At 38.1% G+C, this 19,704-nt stretch overlaps 1 protein-coding gene across 1 annotated transcript in view; it reads left to right on the top strand.

Annotated features, from left to right (window-relative positions):
• Window positions 1-19,001, top strand: part of LOC103074545 (mRNA-capping enzyme-like) — a 145,240-nt gene extending 126,239 nt beyond the window's left edge. Inside the window, exons 8-9 of the mRNA XM_007447294.1 lie at window positions 15,430-15,553; window positions 17,016-19,001. Coding sequence (XP_007447356.1) covers window positions 15,430-15,553; window positions 17,016-17,176 — 285 coding nt within the window. The 3' untranslated portion in view covers window positions 17,177-19,001. The remainder of the gene's footprint in view (window positions 1-15,429; window positions 15,554-17,015) is intronic.
• Window positions 19,002-19,704: the final 703 nt, after the last annotated feature.

Consider the following 19,704-nt stretch of genomic DNA (forward strand, 5'->3'; position numbering starts at 1 on the left):
CCTCTAAAAAGTAGACGGTCCACTGCATGCGGATAGATCTTATGAAGGAAATAATGAGCATAAAAACACTTGGCCTGGTACCTGCGTAATAGAGCCTCAAAAAATGCTGAGTTGGGAAAATGTTGCTTGAGATCTCAACTCCAACAACTAGGCAGTTACATGGGCTACTCATCACGAAAGCGAGGAAGGCATGAGTGTATGGAGAAGCCAATATTGGAGAGGGAGGGGCACCTCTAGACCCATTTTCTGTTTCCAGTTATTGGATCTGCATATATTACATGTTCCCTTACTCCTTTGTGAGATGCCGGGGTATCTTCCAGGTACCTTTTTATCACTGTGTGCAGTAGGGAGACATCAAGTACAGAAGAATTCTCCAGTCTCATCCCCTCTGGTACTGGAAGGCTATCCAAAAAGAGTCTCCAACCATACAATAAAATAACAGAACCCTTTTATCCTAGTCACGTTTGGGTATGTAGGGTCAGTTTTCTTGTAGGAGCTCAACTCTATTCTGAGATCATAGTAATTAAACTGAGCTAAGTGTAGCAAAAGAGTACATGTTACAAACTCAGTTAAAATTCTCCAATGAAGAGCTCTCTGCTTGTAGCGGTTACCCCGCGTCCAGCGCTGCAAACAACCCCATTTGGGGCATTGTTAGGCAGTGCTGTTGACACAGGAATACATTTCATATGATTATCATAAAATTGTGGCCTGGAAATTGAGCAGCCATGGCGCTGCATCTCAAACTCACGTTTATAATAAGCTGTAATAAAGTAAACATTTTAAATGGATATAAGAACAGGCATTACTTGTGATCACAAATGTAAGTTCAGTTGAAGTGCTTTTGAAGCCCAACATAACAAAGCAAACAAATTTCCTGGCATTATTAACATAATCGTTCTCTGTTGGATTTCGATTTCTAAAGAGTTATTTAAGCCAAAAAAAAAAAAAACAGCAAAAAGAAATGTAAGAATGAGCTACTTTTCCTTTTATTATGTCAGATTTAAAAAAAAAAAAAGTCCCAGATGTTCACTCTGCCACTTCCCCTAACTTACCAAATCATTGCCAACCTCTTTAACTGGGAGGTGATATTTCATGATTAATTAGGGGTTAAATTCAGCTGTTTGCTGTGCCATCAGCAGGCTCTGGAGTGGGGCTACCCAGCATTCATATGCTGGTGAAACTCCAGGCTGTACTGTGTGATGGTTAAAACAGGGACTTAGCCCCCGCCCTCTCCTAAGGACAAGCAGTGACTAGAATGTCCACTGAACACCATAGTGGGGGGGGGCATGACTGTATGTAAATTTGGCACCAATTAGATGGGTAGGATTCAGTTGTTCCTGGAATGTTTCAAAAGCAAAAATGGAAACGAGAGTGGTAACATCTGAAGTGTGGTAGCAAGTTAAAGCGGTGATGATTTGGAGCCCTCGGGCACAGAACAGTACCAGGAGGTGATCGCCCTGTCTTCTGTGGCAGCCAGCAGCTGGCTGTGAGTGTTCGCAACTTGTTACTTTCCACCACTCCAATTCTGAATAAACCCCCCAAACAAACATCCTTCCTGTATTGTCATTTGGTCAGAGCATACCCTCAAGCAGTGAGCCAGAGGCACAACATCCACCACCGCGGAAGCCATGGGAGCTCAGGGTGGCAGGTGTCCTGGCCTAAAAGTTGGCACAGGTTGGCACTGGTGGGAGGAGCATCGTCGGAGACTCACTCAGTGCTTTCTATAGTCGTGGGGCTGAGCTGACTTAGTCAAAATTCGAGGGAGGTGCACTAGGATGAGAATATCCTGTAACATGCAATTTAAAAGCGTTCCTGCCAAGCATGCCACTTACCTGATATGTTATTTTTATTAAGCATCAGGATTGTGCTAGGTACTTTTTAGAGGAAAGGTGAAAAGCCACCCACCTTATTTTAATCTTCAGACTTAATTCCACGTAGTTTAGCACTACAGTCCAGAGAATAATTTCCTTCCTCACAGGCGACCACAGCTACCTTATTCAGAATATACTCTCTGGAGGCTTGATAAGAGCAGTTGAGTGGTAAGATATGTGTGTGTGTGGGGGGCTAAGGGGAGGATTGCCCATGTACTTTTTGCTCTTTATTCCCGCTAGGACACATTGCCATATATCCTCACCAGGACTGGACTAGAATGAAAACCTAACAGAGTGTGGGCGTGGGGGAGGGAGGGAGCTAAGTGAGAGATTTAATCTGGTTCCAAATGTGAGTTCTCATCTCTCAAAAATTGGGCAATCACACACTTCTAAATGTAGACATCTTTACATAATAGTATTTTTGTGCATTTTACATACATGAATAATTCTTTGCAAAGATTCCCCCCCCACCGCCCCCAAGTTTGAAAATAAAAGCAGATAAACCGGTTGCCCAGACAGAAAAGACTGTTTGAAATCACTGGAGCCTACTAAAAATTTAAATAGCTCTAATCATCACTGAAATCGTCCTCTGTTGTGTATTACTCAGCTGAAAGCACTTTTATTTCACAGACTTGACTTAGGACCCTGTGAACTTCCTTTATCTCCTCCCGCATCTTTTCCCTCCCCACTGTAGAGATTTCCTCCTAACTTCTTTCCAGGCCTCTTTTCTCCACACTAGTATTAGCCAACCCATGGCACTGGAGGCTGGTGAGTTTTTTGTCTGTTTGCTCATTTTTGTTTGTTTTTCTCTTATGCAGCCTGTGTTTCTTACCGTTTCTGTTTTAGAAGATTATATCACATTAAACTTAACATGACCTAAAGGAATCCGCACATCGCCTGTAGTTTATGGTGACTGCAAAGGATACTCCATTAGCATTTAGTTATTTCGTAATTTCTTGATTAGGAGAGAACAACAATAAAATTTTCCTTTTCCTCCAGCATGAAGGATAATAAAGTATATAAAGTGCCCTGCACAGTGCTGGCTACAAAGCAGGTATTCAAAAACTGTTCATTCCCTCCCTTTCCCTTCCCCAAGAAGGAAAAAAAATCTCAGTCAATAATTTTAAAAGTAAATATCTCTGAAGGAAAATAAATCTCTTAGTTGCTGTACAGAAGAAACTAACACAACATTGGAAAGCAACTATACTCCAATAAAAATTAATTCAAAAAAATAAATATCTTAGGTAAAAACATTAAGTTAGTTTTGAGTACAAGTTACCAAAGTAGTGAATTTGCTATTTCATCTGGTTTTATAACCTCCTCAATGCATGAATATTCACACCCATAAAGATACACTAATTCATAGAGATAATGCAGGATGCACTTTAGTACTTAGATATTTCAGAATAAAAGTGTTTGATTTGATGACCTCCAAGTTTCCTGTCAACTCCAGAATATTGGATTTTATGAAAGGTATTTGTAGTGTGTTTTGGGAAAAAAATATCTTTTTTTTGAGGAAGGTATTTAGGGACTGTGACAGCTGATACAGATAATTTATTGTAACCATTTTTAAACTTTCAACCTCTTCTGAGTGGTTTTTGATATCCCCAATACCTGGAGGTAAGGAGGCAGATTTAAATAAATCCATTGTGAATGTCATTCAGAAGGTACATAAAGATACAAAACAGGACTCCAGGGTTCTGAGCAGTGCACTGTCACTCTGTGTTTGTGTAATGCTTTTGTCAATAACTCCAGAATTTCTTTCTCAAAGAAGAAGAAATATAGTTGTTGAGAAAGCATATATAAAAATAGAAGGCAGTGTGCATGGCAAAGTTACAGCTACTGTGGTCTGAGTATCTCAGTGAGAGTCTGCACTGACCCGAGGTGCTGAGTTGTGAGAAAGGAATCCTGGAAAGCTTTGTTTGCTCAGATGGGTCCCAGTCACCACAGAGCATTATCACTAAACTAAGGAGTTCTGTGTCCCTAAGCTAATGATTCAAAGGTGGTGTGGGTCTGTGTCCATTAATGCTGATAGGGCAAATCAAGTCATTTTAAAAACCAAGTTTACTCTGGAAGATGATCAAAAGGGAAGAGTGTCACCTTTTTTTTTTCCTCTAAATAGTAGGCAGAACAGGAAGGAAATCTTTACTTATTATGGTAGCATTTTGGTTTATTGCCACATGCCACATTGATCTAGCTGGAGGACAGTTCTCTTGAGGTCTCTACTCTATAAGAATAGATGGGTTTTAAATGGGTGAGTGGAAAGAGATAAAGTTATATGTAACCAGCATGTATTGCTAAAGGAATAAACAAATGAACATTATTGGACCCAAATTGTTAGCAAGTCCTTGGAGAGTAAATGAAGGACTCGTTGAAGTAAATTTGAACTATGCATTGACATTTTAGTGACCTGCCTAGCTCAAACATTAGATCCAGTGTATTGTGAACTTTGTTAAGCATGGATATTTAATGACCGGTAACACGATTTTAAGTTAGGTGTTTGTTACTGCCAATAGATAGACCATCTATCAAACTCAATCTGACAGATATACTTTATGAATTACTTGCATTGGCTGTGAGACAGACATCTTAAAAAACAAGCAACATCAGTCAAGTCTGTCATGGTACTTATAACTATTTAGAAAGAAAAAAGTGTTAGGCATGCATATCGCATTTTAGCCTCCTCCCCACATTAATGGTACAGGCAGACCTTGTAGATATTTTGGGTTTGGTTCCAGACCACTGAAATAAAGCAAATATCGCAATAAAGCAAGTCACCTGAATTTTTTGGTTTCTCAGTGTATATAAAAGTAATGTTTATACCAAACTGTAGTCTATTAAGTGTGCAATAACAGCATTATGTGTAAAAAATGTACATACCTTAATTTAAAAATACTCTATTGCTAAAAAATGCTAACCATCACCTGACAGAGCAGGGTTGCTACAAACCTTCAATTTGTTAAAAAAAAAAACAAAACAACAAAAAACACAATATCTGTGAAGTGAAATCGAAGTGCAGTAAAATGAGGTATGCCTATAGATTGTAAAGCTTTCCTTGGTTGTGTATCGTTTTTATTATCCCACGCGTGCACTGAACCTGTGATCTACTTATAAATTCTCATCATGCTTGGTACTAAACAGTGCGATACATTGTGCCATAGAGTTTGGCAGTCTGTTTAGTGAGCTGTTACCATTACCTCACCTTACCTGGCAGAGCTGCCTGTTCTGCCCACACAACCTTTTTCTTTTGCTCGTCATTGCCCATGGAAAGGTCTTCAATCCAATAATGGCTTCTCATTTGGTCGAGAAATCAGACAAAAGCTTTGCAGCTGTGAAGTGCAGCCCATTTTAAAATTAACCTATTGTAAATTCTTAATGATTGAGAAATTCTGCAATTTGCCATGATGTGTGGTTCATGTGCACGCAACCAGAATAGCAAACAGCAGAGATGGTGCAGGTCAACATGGTGGGCGTTTGAAAAGTGAAGGAAAAGAAACTTGATAAGACATCGTGCTTGGTTCAAACCAGCATGTTATGTTCTCCCGCCCTTCGTCTGTCACACATCACTTCGCCTCCCACCCACAGGCTCTCCCAAGTGGAATATAATCCTTCAAAATACTTACTTAAATTACAGTTTATTACACAAGAAGTAAAAGCTTCCACAAGTGTAGTTTACCTTTGCCTCCTGTAATACTTTTTCAACCTAGAGCCTAAATTCTTAGGGAAAAGGAGGGCACAGGTTTTTGACTCACAAAGACCTAGAATTTGAATTTTGATACCAAAACAAATTAGCTCTGTATCCTTATGCATGTTACTTAAATTCTCTGGGCTTGAGTGTCCACATCTGGAAATCTCACTGGATTCATATACAGATTAAATCAGATTATAAAACCTAATAGGGATGCAGTATGTTTCTCTGCCTCTTATTGGCTGTGAGACTCTTAATCAAATTCCTTACCTCCTCAGTGCCTTGGCTTCTCTATCTGTAAAAACGGGGATACTTCCTAGAGCTGTTGTGAGGATTAAATAAATGAATCCACATAAAGTACTTAGAACAGTGCTCAATATCTAGTAAGTATTCAATAATTATTAACCATTCTGGCTGACAGATATTAAACAGATAATCAACAAAAAAATTATATTTACAAATAATGATAAACAAGGTAAAGGAAAAGTTGTACAACTTATACGAGCTAGAAAAATAATCAGGGGCTATGTCATTTAGTGCTGTGTCATGAGAAGCCACTGATAAGGGGATGACATGATTTGATTTACTTTTTTTTTAATTGACATTTTGTTTCTTTTTTGTTTTAATTCATCTTTCAAAATTTACCTACAATAAATTCACTCCTTTTGATGTACAGTTCTATGAGTTTAGACAAATGCACACAGGTGTATAGCCACCACTAGAATCAAGCTATAGTACAGTTCCATCACTTCCCCCCAAAATCCCACATGACACCCCGGTATAAGCGACCATTTCTCCCACTCCCAAACTCTGCAACCACTGTTCTGTTGTCTGTTCCTATAATTTTGCCTTTTCCTAGGGTATCATGTACATGGAATCACATAGTCTATGTAGCTTTTAAAATCTAGCTTCTTTAACTTAGCATACTGTACTTGAAATTCATCCATGGTATTCCATTTATCAATAGTTTATCAATAGTTCTTATTGCTGGGTAGTATTCCATTGTAAGGCTGTACCAACATTTGTTTTATCTCTTTACCAGTTGAAGGGCATTTGAGTTATTTCCAATTTGGGGTGATTATGAGCGGAACTACTGCAAACATTTGTATTCAGGTTTTTATGCAAACATATGTTTTCATTTCTCTTGGGTAAATACTTAGGAGTGGGGTCGCTGGCTCTTTTGGTAAGTGTATGTTTAACTTTGGAAGACAGTTAAGAAACTGCTAAACTGTCATCCAAAGTGGTTATAGTATTTTGCATTCCCACCAGCAATGTGTAAGAGTTCAGTTGCTTGGCATTGTTGTCAGCATTTGATACTTATTTTAGACACTCTAACAGGTGCATAGTAGTGTCTTACTGTGATTTCAATTTGCATTTTCCTAATGACTAATGATGTGTTGAGCATATTTTCATGTGCTTATTTGCCATTCATATATCTTTGGTGAAGTATCTGTTCAGATTGTCCATTTTTAAATTGTGTTGTTTGTTTTCTTATTATTGAGTTTTAAGAGTTCTTTATGTAGTCTGGATACAAGTCTTTTGTCAGAAATGTTATTTACAAATATTTTATCCTAATCTCTGTCTTGTCTTTTCATTCTTTTAACAGCATCTTTAGATGCAGAGCAGAATTTTATAGCTTTAGGTTTTATGTTTGTGTACTTTCTGTTTTGAGTTAATTGTGTGTAAGGTGAAAGATATGGGTTGAGGTCCATCATTTTGCATGTGAATATCCAATTGTTCCAGCACCTTCTGGTGAGAAGACTCTTCTTTCTCCATTGTATTGCCTTTGTTCCTTTGTCAAATGTCAATTGACCTTATAATTGTGGATCTCTTTCTGGGCTGTCTGTTCTGTTCCACTGATGTATGTGTCTCTATACTGTCTTGATTTCTGTAGCTTTATATACTAAGCCTTGAAATCAGTAACTGTCAGTTCTCCAACTTTGTTCTTTTTGCTTTGGCTGCTCTAGTGTCTTGGGTGTTCCCTATGAATATTAGAATTAGGTTGTCTATATCTATAAAAATCCTTTTGGGATTTTGCTTATGATTATGTTGAATCTGTATAGTTAACATCTTAGCAATATTGAATCTTCCAGTTTGTGAGCATGATATATCTTTCCATTCATTTAGTTCCTCTTTGATATCTTTCTTTCATTGGTGTTTTGTAGTTGTCAGCATACAGATTCTGCATGTTTCTTTTTTAAATACCTATTTCATGTTTTTGAATGTTACTATAAATGATACTCCTTAAATTTTAAATTTCCAACTATTCTTTGCTAATATATAGAAATACAATTGGTTTTAGTATATTAACCTTGCAACCTTGTTAAACTTACTAGTTCTAGGAGCATCTTCATAGATTCCATCTATGTAAGTGATCGTGTCTTATGTGAATATAGTCTTTTTTCTCCCTTTCCAACCGGCGTGTCTTTTATTTGTTTTTCTCTTAAGCAAAGGAATGATTTGATTGGATTTACATTTGTCAAAGACCAATCTGGCTGCCCTGTAAAGAATTGATTGGGGCTTCCCTGGTGGCGCAGTGGTTGAGAGTCCGCCTGCTGATGCAGGGGACATGGGTTCGTGCCCTGGTCCGGGAAGATCCCACATGCCATGGAGCAGCTGGGCCCGTGAGCCATGGCCGCCGAGCCTGTGTGTCCGGAGCCTGTGCTCTGCAGCGGGAGAGGCCACAACAGTGAGGGGCCCGCGTACCACACACACACACACAAAATTGATTGGATGGGGAAAATGTAGAAGAAGAAACCAGTGTGAAAAAGCTGTTGCAGGAATCTGACAGTGAGGGCTTGGGCTGTGATGATGGTAGTAGGAATGGAGACAAATACTCAATGTATTTTGGAGATAGAACTGTAATGCAGTGAATAGGAGGGAAGATAAAAGGGGAAGGGAGCAGAGGACACTAAAGCTTCTGTCACAAGGAGCTGGGTGAACGGAGGTAATCATTTTTGAGCTAGAGAAGATGAATGAGGAATATATATGTTAGTGATCTAAGTCAACGAATGAACTTAACTTGATAGAAATTCTCCTCTGTACCCATCATCTATTTTTTGTACCTCAATCAAAGTTTTTCACTGCTCTGGTTGGTTTCCACTAAGTGCTAGATATAAGCCTACATATGGGTTTAGAGACTAGGATCTGGGGAAAGATGAATGAAAATGCTATAGGGCCGAGATTATCAAACTTTCTTGGTTCATGTTCCCTCATAGACATTTCTAATCCAAAAGGAATACCTTAACAATTCCATTTATTAAGTGGATTGATCCAAACTACTTAATAAATGTTTGTGTCCTAACAGCTTAGCATGTGTTATAGACTGCGTAATTTCTTCTTTCTTTTTTTCTTTTCTTAGTTTAATCTGTCATTATATTAAATACTATACTCACAGAACTTTTTAAAACTCCACTTTATATCATCACATCACACATCTTCTCAGTTCCAATATTTAAGGGAGGTGGGGGCATGGAACTCCTCCTACTTGAGCCACTAACCTCTGGCCCCCATAAAGCTTGTAGCAGTCTGCTATGCACACTGGCACAGTGGTCATCCTAAAATGGCCTTAGGATGGGAATTGCCTTTGTTTCTCTCCTGAGCTGGATGAACTCCCTTGATTCCACATCTTCCTCTTTGTTTTCATTGTTGCCCTCATGTTGATGAAATAAAACTTTGGTAATCTCCTAGAAAAGAAAGTATGAAACACTAAAATTTTAAGAATTTGCATGCATGAAAATGTTCTGCTGTCACTCTTATTTCATATTTTGTCATGATATAGAATTTAAAGTTGGAATTTTTTTAAAAGAAACTTGAAAATGTAATTCCATTTAAGGACTATGTAATTTCTTAAACCTTGGAATCAGATTATACACCACCAACCTCATTTACTTTCCACATTGATTTTGGTGATACTTGGTTTTTATCAATGACAATAACCACTGAATACTCAGCTTTGCAGAGATATGTTACCCAAAGGAATCTCATGTTGAAAATGTGAACTCCTGCCAACTAATAGTTTGCATGGTGTCCAACACGTGCCACTGTGTTTCCCGGGAAATTTAAAGTACCCCACAGTGCCTCTCTGTAAGTTTGTCTCATTGCACAGTTTGGGAACTGTGGACTTAGGACCTTATTCCAAGACTTTTTGTTTTCTGTTTAAAGGTTTATCTCTTCCTATTGTTTTTGTATCTCTACATTAAAAACCAATCTCATGTTTATGATCTTTTATGAAACGTAGTTTATTTTAGGAATTTTTTATTATTAAAAATTATGAAAGTTAAGCATGTATTATGTAGAAAGTTTGGACAATACAGCAAAACACAGAGAAGAAACTAAGTCATTCCTAACTCCACCATCTACCAATAACCAGTACTAACATGTTTTTTGCTTTATCTGCCCAGTTATTTTACATGAAGATTTATTATATTTTGAATAATAACTATAACTAACTCTGATTTTATAAAAAGGTAATAATCTGTAGTTTAGTGGGGATTTCATACCCTGGAATTGTGACTCATCTGTAATGACCTTTGGGATAAATAAGACTGAGTTCTAGCTGCTTTCTTTTTTTTTTTTTTTTGCGGTACGCGGGCCTCTCACTGTTGTGGCCTCTTCCGTCGCGGAGCACAGGCCCCGGACGCGCTGGCTTAACGGCCATGGCTCACGGGCCTAGCCACTCCGCGGCATGTGGGATCTTCCCGGACCGGGGCACGAACCCGTGTCCCCTGCATCGGCAGGCGGACTCTCAACCATTGCGCCACGAGGGAAACCCAAGCTGCTTTCTTTTTATTGGCAACTTTCATTAGTTGAACTCAGGATTGGAGGGCTTGAAGACCCCTCCATTCATGAGAGAGAGGCTTCCTGCTACTGTTTCTAACCTAGCAAATGTGAAGTGTGTTATTTACACAGTAGTTCTTCAGTGAAGGACCGTTTTTTTGAAGTGATTAAGTCTAGCATATTTTTAAAAAGGGTAGCTTGTCAAGGGTTTTATTTTCTCCAGTAGATGGATGCACTTGCTAAAAATAATATATTAAGGCCCTACTATAAGGTAGTAGTTCTAAAAGACTGTCTAATAACTCAGGTTTAAGCTATTTGTATTGCCCTGACACCACAAGGAAAACTTTTATAATTCCATTTCATTTCTGATTTATTTGTTGTTTTATTTTCTCTGCCTTCATTCGTAAGTACTAGACTTTGAAGTTGCATATGTGGAAACAAGATTTTTGTTTGAGTTCATCTACTTGAAATACGTTTTAAAAATTCACCTTCTGTCACACTGCAGAGTTAGAGCTTGAGTAGAATTTTAAATTCAGAAAAGAAAAAATGGTCAATGTAGTTTAGTTCCAGAAAGCAGTTCACAAAAGATGGGGTGGAAACTTCTAAGTATGTGTATATATATATATATATATATATATATATATATATATACACACACACACACACACACACACACACACACATTCATATTTAGAGTCTCATTGTTACTCTTTTTCTATCTCACACTCACTCCTCTTTCCCCCTCCCTCTCTTTTTTCTCAATAATTGAAAATTCTGACCAAAACAAGTGGTGTGTGTTAGTACTTTTTTAGCATAGTCTGGACTGTCGAAGAGTAATTTTTTTCTTGTAAAATCCTGGTAGAGGACCCCATGGCTGACTCTAGAGCTGAGGCAGAGAAAATACAAGATGAGCCTAGAGTAGTAGCTTGTATTGCCAGGGACTAAATGCTAAAAATGCATAAGTAAGTAAAAGTGGAAGCAAGTTAAAAGGACACAGGAGCCAACCTGAGAGAGTTCCCAGTGGCTGAAACTAGAACAATTTGAGCAAGAAAATAAATGACAGTAGTACTTTACCATAAGCCAAAGAATAAAATAAATATCCATGAGTTCTTACTGATACAAGTAAGCAAATAAATAAATGAGGGAGAAAGGCAAATCTTCCTTACAGAAGAAATCCAGATAATAAATGTAGAAGGGGGGTGGGATAGGGAGGGTGGGAGGGAGGGAGACGAAGAGGGAAGAGATATGGGAACATACGTATATGTGTAACTGATTCACTCTGTTATAAAGCAGAAACTAACACACCATTGTAAAGCAATTATACCCCAATAAAGATGTTAAAAAAATAAAATAAAATAAAATAAATGTAGAAGGAATGGAGAAAATAGAAAATTCCATTAGAACGCCACAGTAATAATTGCTGCAGGCAAGATTCATGGATGAATGGTAAAATTAATGAGCGAAACTTTAAGAAGAAAAGGGATGTTTGTCTAACTTCAAAATCTCTCTCCCAGGAAATGTATTGATCTCTGTGGTGCTTTTAATAAATGTCCACAAATTCTTTGATACCCTTCCTTCCAGCAAGTGGCTTAATTCCCTTATCTTTGAGCAGGGCTAGACATAGTGCCTGGAACTAAGAGTATGGTAGCTTCACAGTAGAGAAACCTGGCAGATACCATCTTCGCCAAGTGATCAGGGTTTGTTTACACCACCAGGAAGAAATCACGTTGATCTCATCTACCCCCTAGACATTATGCAATGAGAAGGGTGCTTTACCTCTCTGGCGTTCTTTTTCAAAATTCATAACCTCAGTCTAATCATGAGAAGACATCAGGAAATCCCAAATTGAGGAGCGTTCTACAAAATATCTCACTAGCACTCTTCAAGAGTGTCAAGGAGGGTCTGAGTAACTGTCACAGGTTGGAAGAGACTAAGCAGACATGACAACTAAGGAATGCAGTTTCCTAGATTGGATCCTGGAGCAGATAAAGACATTAGTGGAAAAACTGATGGAAGTCTGAATCAAGTCTGTAGTTTAGCTGATTGTATTGTACCAATGTTAACTTCTCGCTTGGAGTTGATAAATGTAACATGATATGCGAAATATGAACATTAGAGAAAGTTGGGTGGTGGGAATCCCGGAACTCTCTGTACTATCTTTACAACTTTTCTGTAGAGCTAAAATTGTTTCAAAATTAAAAGTTAAAAAACTCCCAGCTTACTGGTGTCTTTCTCAATCCAAGGATATTCGTTATTTTAAAGTGTCTCTAGAGCACATTAGTTCAGAGAAATCCCCCTCCCCTTCGTACAGTCTCTCTAGAAAAGAAAGGTGAGCTCTTGATAACAAAACAGCTCTCACAGAGCAGGGACAATAAATTCTAGGGGCTTGTGCTCCACCATTAGAGACGGAAGCGCATCTCTGCCTGCTCTGAGCGGCATGGTTCAGCCAGCGCTGATGGTTCGCCTTTTGTGACTTGGTAGTGTGTCCAGCATTTAGGTTCCAAAAAGTATTCCTTTAAAAAAGTGCAGAGAGGAGCAACTGTGGCTCTGCCTGCCTCTATGTTGGGCCCTTCGTTCCAAGTATTACCATTGACCTGCTAATCTAAAATCTTCAGAGGTACTAGATCTGGTTTCATCTGACTGTCTCTTAACATCGGATTATTGGTAGACTCAAATGGTATCAAAAGTGTGGTACTCAGAAAGATGGATACATGAAAAAAACTTTTTCTTCAATATAAAATACACTGTATTTTCTTTTCTTTTTCTTTTTTTCCTTTTTTCCCCCCAAAACAGTAGAATCTCATTAATCCAATGTAATTATGGGTACAGATGTGAAATCTTGATTTATAAATATTTTATTCTTATTACCTTCAAGCTCTAATTAACTCACAATAGGATAACAGAGCTGAGTATAAAAGGCCTAACCAGATCCTATTTTAGTAAATAATAATATGTGATGGCTGAGGATGATTATTGTCATAGTAACAAATTAGAATTTGGATACTAAAATTAAACTCCTTCCCTGTATGCTAATCATTCTCTTCATCTGACCATTAGTGAAAACTGTCTTTAGTTTGTATAAATATGGAAGATATTGTTTTATATGTTAAATATATTTTATTACCTAAATACATTTATTAAAAGTTAAACATATTTTATTACCTACCCAAATTGAGTACCTTGCACTGTGTCTATCTTGGGAATATAACTGGTGTGATCAGTGAAGAACAATGTACTGTTCTTGAACATGGAAATACGTTTAGGTTAGTGGTAGGTGCATGCATTTTCTGGAAAGCCCTATTTCCCGGATTGTTAATGCGTACCCAGGTAGATACACAGATACTTAATAATACTGCATAATCGCTGTAGTCAGATTGAGCAACACATAATTTATAGCAATTCTGAGACTAGAAACAGAAGAATGGTAAATATATGATAAAGATGTACTACGATTGGTAGTCAGTAGAAGTGCAGACTGCACATTATTGATAGCAAGCCATTCTTGTAGATGTGTGTGATACAATTTTCTTGACAGGTATTTTCAAAGTGTACCTTTCCATGTCATCTTGGTATCTTTAGTAAATTTATTTGTACCCTTAAAAAAAAAAGCAATGTTTCATTTCCTAATTTTATATTCAATTAAGAATTTTAGTGGTTGCCTACTATGTGCCAGGCACTTTCATTTATTATTGCTCCAATGCCCCAGTGTATTAGAAACTCCTTTGCCCATTTTAGAAATTAGAAAATGGAGAATCTGAAAGGTTTAGAAACTTATCTGTTAGACCCTACTTATGGTACAATATAAGTGGTTACCTTACCTGAATAAGTTGCCTAACACTTGGATATAGATAATGTATCAGAAATAAAAGGAGGTAGGTCCCTAGGAAGGCAGGGAGGGGACTTAAGACTAGAATAATGAATATTTGAGAATAAATTTAGCAAGTTTGCTAAGTAAGTAGAGCATCACTTTCTTGGGCAGGTCTGATTCCAATACACTGAATGTATTGGTCCTGTCAGATTTGTTGAAAATGCAAATAGTCCAATCAAGTGTAATACTCATTAAGGGAAAAGGACTACAATTTGAAAGTTTTTATGGAGATATGCACTGCCTAATCTGTGAATTGAAAGCATCTTTAAAAAATTTGCTTCCCTTCATATTCCTAGGTGGTAGTGAATATGTGGGTAGAAAAAGGAGAGCATTTCAAATAATCCTAATGAAGTTAACTGATTGCAATCTTCCGTATTGTGAGGAAAAGTTGTTAGCTGTGAAAGACGAGGACAGAATTAAAATATTACCATGACTGGCATTTGATTTGAAACTGCGAAGATAAGCTTAGGTTCCTATTTATGAAAACCATCCTCACAGCCCGATGAAATATATTTTCAAAGGTTCTATAGTTGCCATGGATACTTGTTAGCGTTGATAGACTAAGTTGTAATCCATATTCAATCATCTGAGGTAAAGTAGCCAAAAAACCTACCAGCTAATATCAAAGGTAGCTTCATCTCTAAATTCATACTGGTTTGGAGATGAAAAGGGTAAATAGCCTAAAGATTAGATTTTTAGTTAATTATCACTGCTTGAAAAGCAAAATAGTTAGGATGCACATTGCCTGAATCAGATCCTAATGTTTACTCTTCATGCGTAACTTTATCTTAACCCGTAAAGGGGATTTCTTAGATTCTGACATAGGAATTTAGATGGTGTGGTCTTTCTAAAAGTTGTTGAAACCTTCACAGATACTCAGTTTCTGAAAGCCAGAGGGATACAGACAATATCGAAGGCATTGGTCCCTATGGTAACGTATTTGCATTTGGCCCAGAAGTGGCTGGTTTCTCCTTAGCTTCTTTTAATTGCTATATATTGACAACCGTTTTCACGACTATTTATAAGGTGTCAGATTGATGAGCAAGTGTACAAGGGAGTGCGCACCACATCCTTGCGCTTGATTAGATGCTTCGGATGACAAAGAGCTCTGTGTGAAGAGGCACCGAGGTGTTTTTGGCATTTCCCTAATGCATCTGTCACGTAATGCAGCAAGAAGCCTGTCAGATGATTTAAATATTTTCCTCAATTCTCTTTTAAAACAGGTGACAAAAGAGCTAAAACAGTATGACAACAAAATTATAGAATGCAAATTCGAGAACAACAGCTGGGTCTTTATGAGACAGAGAACAGACAAAAGTTTCCCTAATGCCTACAACACTGCCATGGGTGAGTGTGACACCCTCCCAGTGGAGGTTACATGAATGCCCCCCACCCAAAAAAAAAAAAACACAAAACACAACAACACACAAAAGCTAAAGTGTTAGAACCAAACTGTGCTGCCTCTTGTGGTTCAACTTTGGGGGCAGAAGGCCATGCGGACCGCGGAGGGCTCGTGGCAGGTCTGTGCCCCGCGTGGCTCCTGTCCTCCCTCACCTTTGGGCTGCTGCGGGCACCCAGGAGAGGAGTTAAAGGGCAGGAAATCGGGCTGCGGACAGGATGAATTTGTTGAATGACAGCCACAACAAAAGCCTTGGTAATTGCAGATCCATTCAAAATGCTGAAGCCATCATCTGCCAGATGGCAAAAGATGGCATAAGCAGGGGAAATGTAATTTCCAGCTCCTAAGATAGTTTTACAAACAATGAAGAACAAAGTCAATGAAAACCTTAAAAAACATAAAATAAAAAAAAAGAAACGTAAAACCTGCTATGCTGTCCTTCAGGGTGTGCTCTGGGTACAATGTGAGTGCTTTGGGAATTCAGGGTAGTGAGGATCTTTCATGGGAAACAGCACATATTAATTAGGTCTCTAAGGTAAACTACTACTGGCAGCAATTCTGGGTTGCTGTTGTTAGTGGAACTAAAAGAAAAAGATAAAAACCAAGAATAAAGGTTAATAGGATTATGCACTTTGAGTGCTCAGTCAGTGATGATGATGATCGAATGATAAGCTTATGAGATAATATAGAAATTGCCACTTTGAGTTTTGTGGCTTAAAAGTTACTGTTGTACATTCGAAGATTCTTGTTGGAACTAACGTCTGTGTTCAGACAGGATGCATTAATTTGGAAAAGAGGAGTAATTAAGCCCGTGTTGTTTTCCTAAAACCAAGTGGGTAAATACAATTTTGATCACATAGGGAAAGGTGCTTTCTTTAATAGTCATTTTGTTGTAATACCTTACTTCAAGCAAGTTACTAAAATAAAGAATAATACGCTCTGCCAGCTACACTGCAGCCTCCCCGTTCAGCGGGCACGGTGGCTGGTGCCGTGTTACGTGCCTCAGTGTGCGCTTCTCTCTGAGAGAGAGAAAGGCTGGAGGACTGGAGCACGCACTTCCTTTTGAAACTGTGCTTGAATATGTACCATAGTGTGACGCACTGGACGAGATCAATATCCTATACAGACTGTTTGGAGGGATCAAAAACCGTAGTGAAGACAGGCTTAAACCCAAATACTTAAAGTTTGGGTCTAGAATTAATAGTAAAGAGCAGCCACCAGAAATGCACTCATTCCGGGGGTGGGGGAGGGAGGAGCACAGTTGAAGCCACAGCAAGTCGCCCACGTTGGGAAGATGGAAAGTTTTAGCGTGTTGGGACGGAAACGTCTCCCCATGTCCTCACCTCCCTGGGGCGAGTCAGCCGCCTCCATGAAAACTCACACGAGACTCACGTCTCCCTTTGTCCACAGCCGTGTGCAACAGCATCTCAAACCCTGTCACCAAGGAGATGCTGTTTGAGTTCATCAACAGATGTGCGGCAGCTTCTCAAGGACAGAAGCGAAAGCGTCATCATCTGGACCCGGACACGGAGCTCATGCCTCCACCACCTCCCAAAAGACGTTTGACTTAAAGACCAGCCTCTGACTTCAGGATTGAGGGGAAAGATGAGTGAGGAAAAGTGCTGTTGCCCCGTTTTCTTTGCGACCAGAGAAATTCAAAACAGAGTGTGGCTTGATGTTGATACACATTTAACTTTAAAAAAAAGAAGAAAGTATTGTAGCCAGCCTGTAAATATTTGATGCATTTGTTTCCTCAGTGCTACAATACATCATGGACTTAAACATTTTATTTATATCTGGTAAACTCAGCCTTACCTTGTGGAATCTGAAGATTGAAATATCCAAAGGTTTAAATGAGATCGAAATCAATGAAAAAGAGGCCTTGTTTCTATACGGATAACTTCCACTTTAATTTATAAAGTTAGCAATCTAGAACTGTGAGTGCCTAGAACACTGTATTTTTTAGAAGTTGTATTTCAACTATGATAGATTTTCCTTTTAAAACATTTAGACAATGGCATTAAATCTTCTTGCTATTATTTATCATGGATTTCCTACATTTCTGAAATTCTTGTATTCAAAACCAAATGACAAAGTTGTTAAATATTGTGCTATATTAAACAACTTGGTCTGGCTTATATCATTTTAAGAAGTTGTTTTGGAAATGTAAAAGTAAAAAAGTAAAGCTCCAATTTTGTTAATTTCATCTTTTCTAAAGGAGGTATATTGAGTCTTTTCATCCTCTCTTTCTGTTGTTTGAACTGCAGTATCAGCTATCCAATGTATCCACTCTGGCAGTGGTCCCGAGTTACTTCATAGAACTTAGAGACACACCACCCGGTCCTGTGTGTGTTGTTCTCCTGGGAGACTTTTGTTCTCTTTCTTTTTTTTGGTTTTAACGCCAGGGCTACTTCTGCTGTACCTCAGTGGTAGCACATTGTAAATTACATTAAAACACACAACTCACTGTGATGATGGGAGTGATATCAGATACAGACAGTGTTGTATTTGTTCCCTTGCACCAAACAGCAAAGGAAATGCCAGCTGACTCCTTTAATTAGAAGGTAATGTCAGTGGAAGAGAATGCTGTCACTAGAAAATGCTCTCCCACTGCTTGATAAATGCAGAGGCAAAGACTAGACATCTGTAGGAACTAAACATCAAGGAAGCCAAGACATTTATTTTCAAAGCCAGAATTCTCTCATCTTCTATTCTGGGAATGCTATTTCAGTTGTACATCTGAATTTAAAAAAACAAAAAACAAAAAACACATTTACTGATAGATAATGGATTTAAAGAGTGGCTAATTGGTCACATGCCATTGTTGGGAAGCTGTGTTCTGATTGGTTTGTGAAGGAACTCTTGAAAATTAGCCTACTAGAAGCTAATGTATTTATTTTTAGAGGTACAGGTTTTAAGTATGTGTATTTAAACAAATTTTCATGATCTGAATTTTATATATGTATATGCATATATATGTGAGTATATGCAGCAGTGTATATTCTTCTGCTAATACAGTGAGAAACCCAAACAGGTCACGTAGTAGATTGAATATCTGATAGGATTTCTATATCAAATAGCACAGATGAACCAAACATGTATTTATATTCACCCGAGTTTTAATGTTTTTAAACAAAGTTTCTTCCTGCAGTGCTTTTCTATATGAAATACTAGAGTCATGCTTGGGCTTCTTCCTTTACTGTTCCCAAGTTAGGTAATGTATAGTGAATTTATTCAAAATGCCATTTTAGTGTTTCTTTCCTAGAGTACTTTTGTGCGTTTGAGCACAACAGGGATTAAAACATCTGACTGCCGCACTAACTATTGAAAAATGGAAATTGGTCAAGGTTTCATGGTATCTTGTACAAAGCAGATCTAAAAAAAACGCCTATGCAACTCCAAATAGTCCGACGCCTGCTCCACCAGGATTGGTGGCTCTTTTCACAAGGTGCATTGCTTTCTTCCAAACCCGTGTAAATGCAGAAGGCTCTTGCAGATGTAAGAGCAAGCTTTTGTCAGCAGTCTTTAATGGAGTTAAAATGTTTATGGTAATTGTAACCTTTTAAATGAGTTACGTGAAAAGAGCATCTCATTTTTAATACACCCAGATATTTTCTCCTTGCCTTTGTGCATTTTCCAGGACTTAATTTTCTTAATTTATCTTTTCCTTTCAATTGTAGTGAAGTATAATAAGTAGATCCCATTTAGCCCCTGAACACATTACCATCTGCAGTGTCATAAAAAGTCATCTGGAAAGTTGGGGCGGGGGGTGGTGGAAGTCTGGAGTCAGGATTTGGGACGTCATGAAGGAAACACTTTCTTTCTCAGCCCACTTCATAATAACTGTTTTCTGACACTGAAGTTTTGTAGATGAGAATAAGAAAACTTTACTTTCCTGAGTTATGACATATAACTTTGCTTTGTGTTTGGAAAAGATGTGGAAGACTCGACTGCCTGGCTGGTTACATTTGCTTTCCATGAAATGCTCAGAAAATGTCAGGACATTCCTTCTCTTAATTGTGTGTCAGTGCAGTATTGTAATAAAACTACTGATTTAAAATAATAGAAAGTGTATCTACTTTGTTTTCCTGGTGATGCC

Source organism: Lipotes vexillifer, unplaced genomic scaffold, assembly GCF_000442215.2.
Source record: "Lipotes vexillifer unplaced genomic scaffold, Lipotes_vexillifer_v1.1 scaffold1964, whole genome shotgun sequence".
NCBI lineage: Eukaryota > Metazoa > Chordata > Mammalia > Artiodactyla > Lipotidae > Lipotes > Lipotes vexillifer.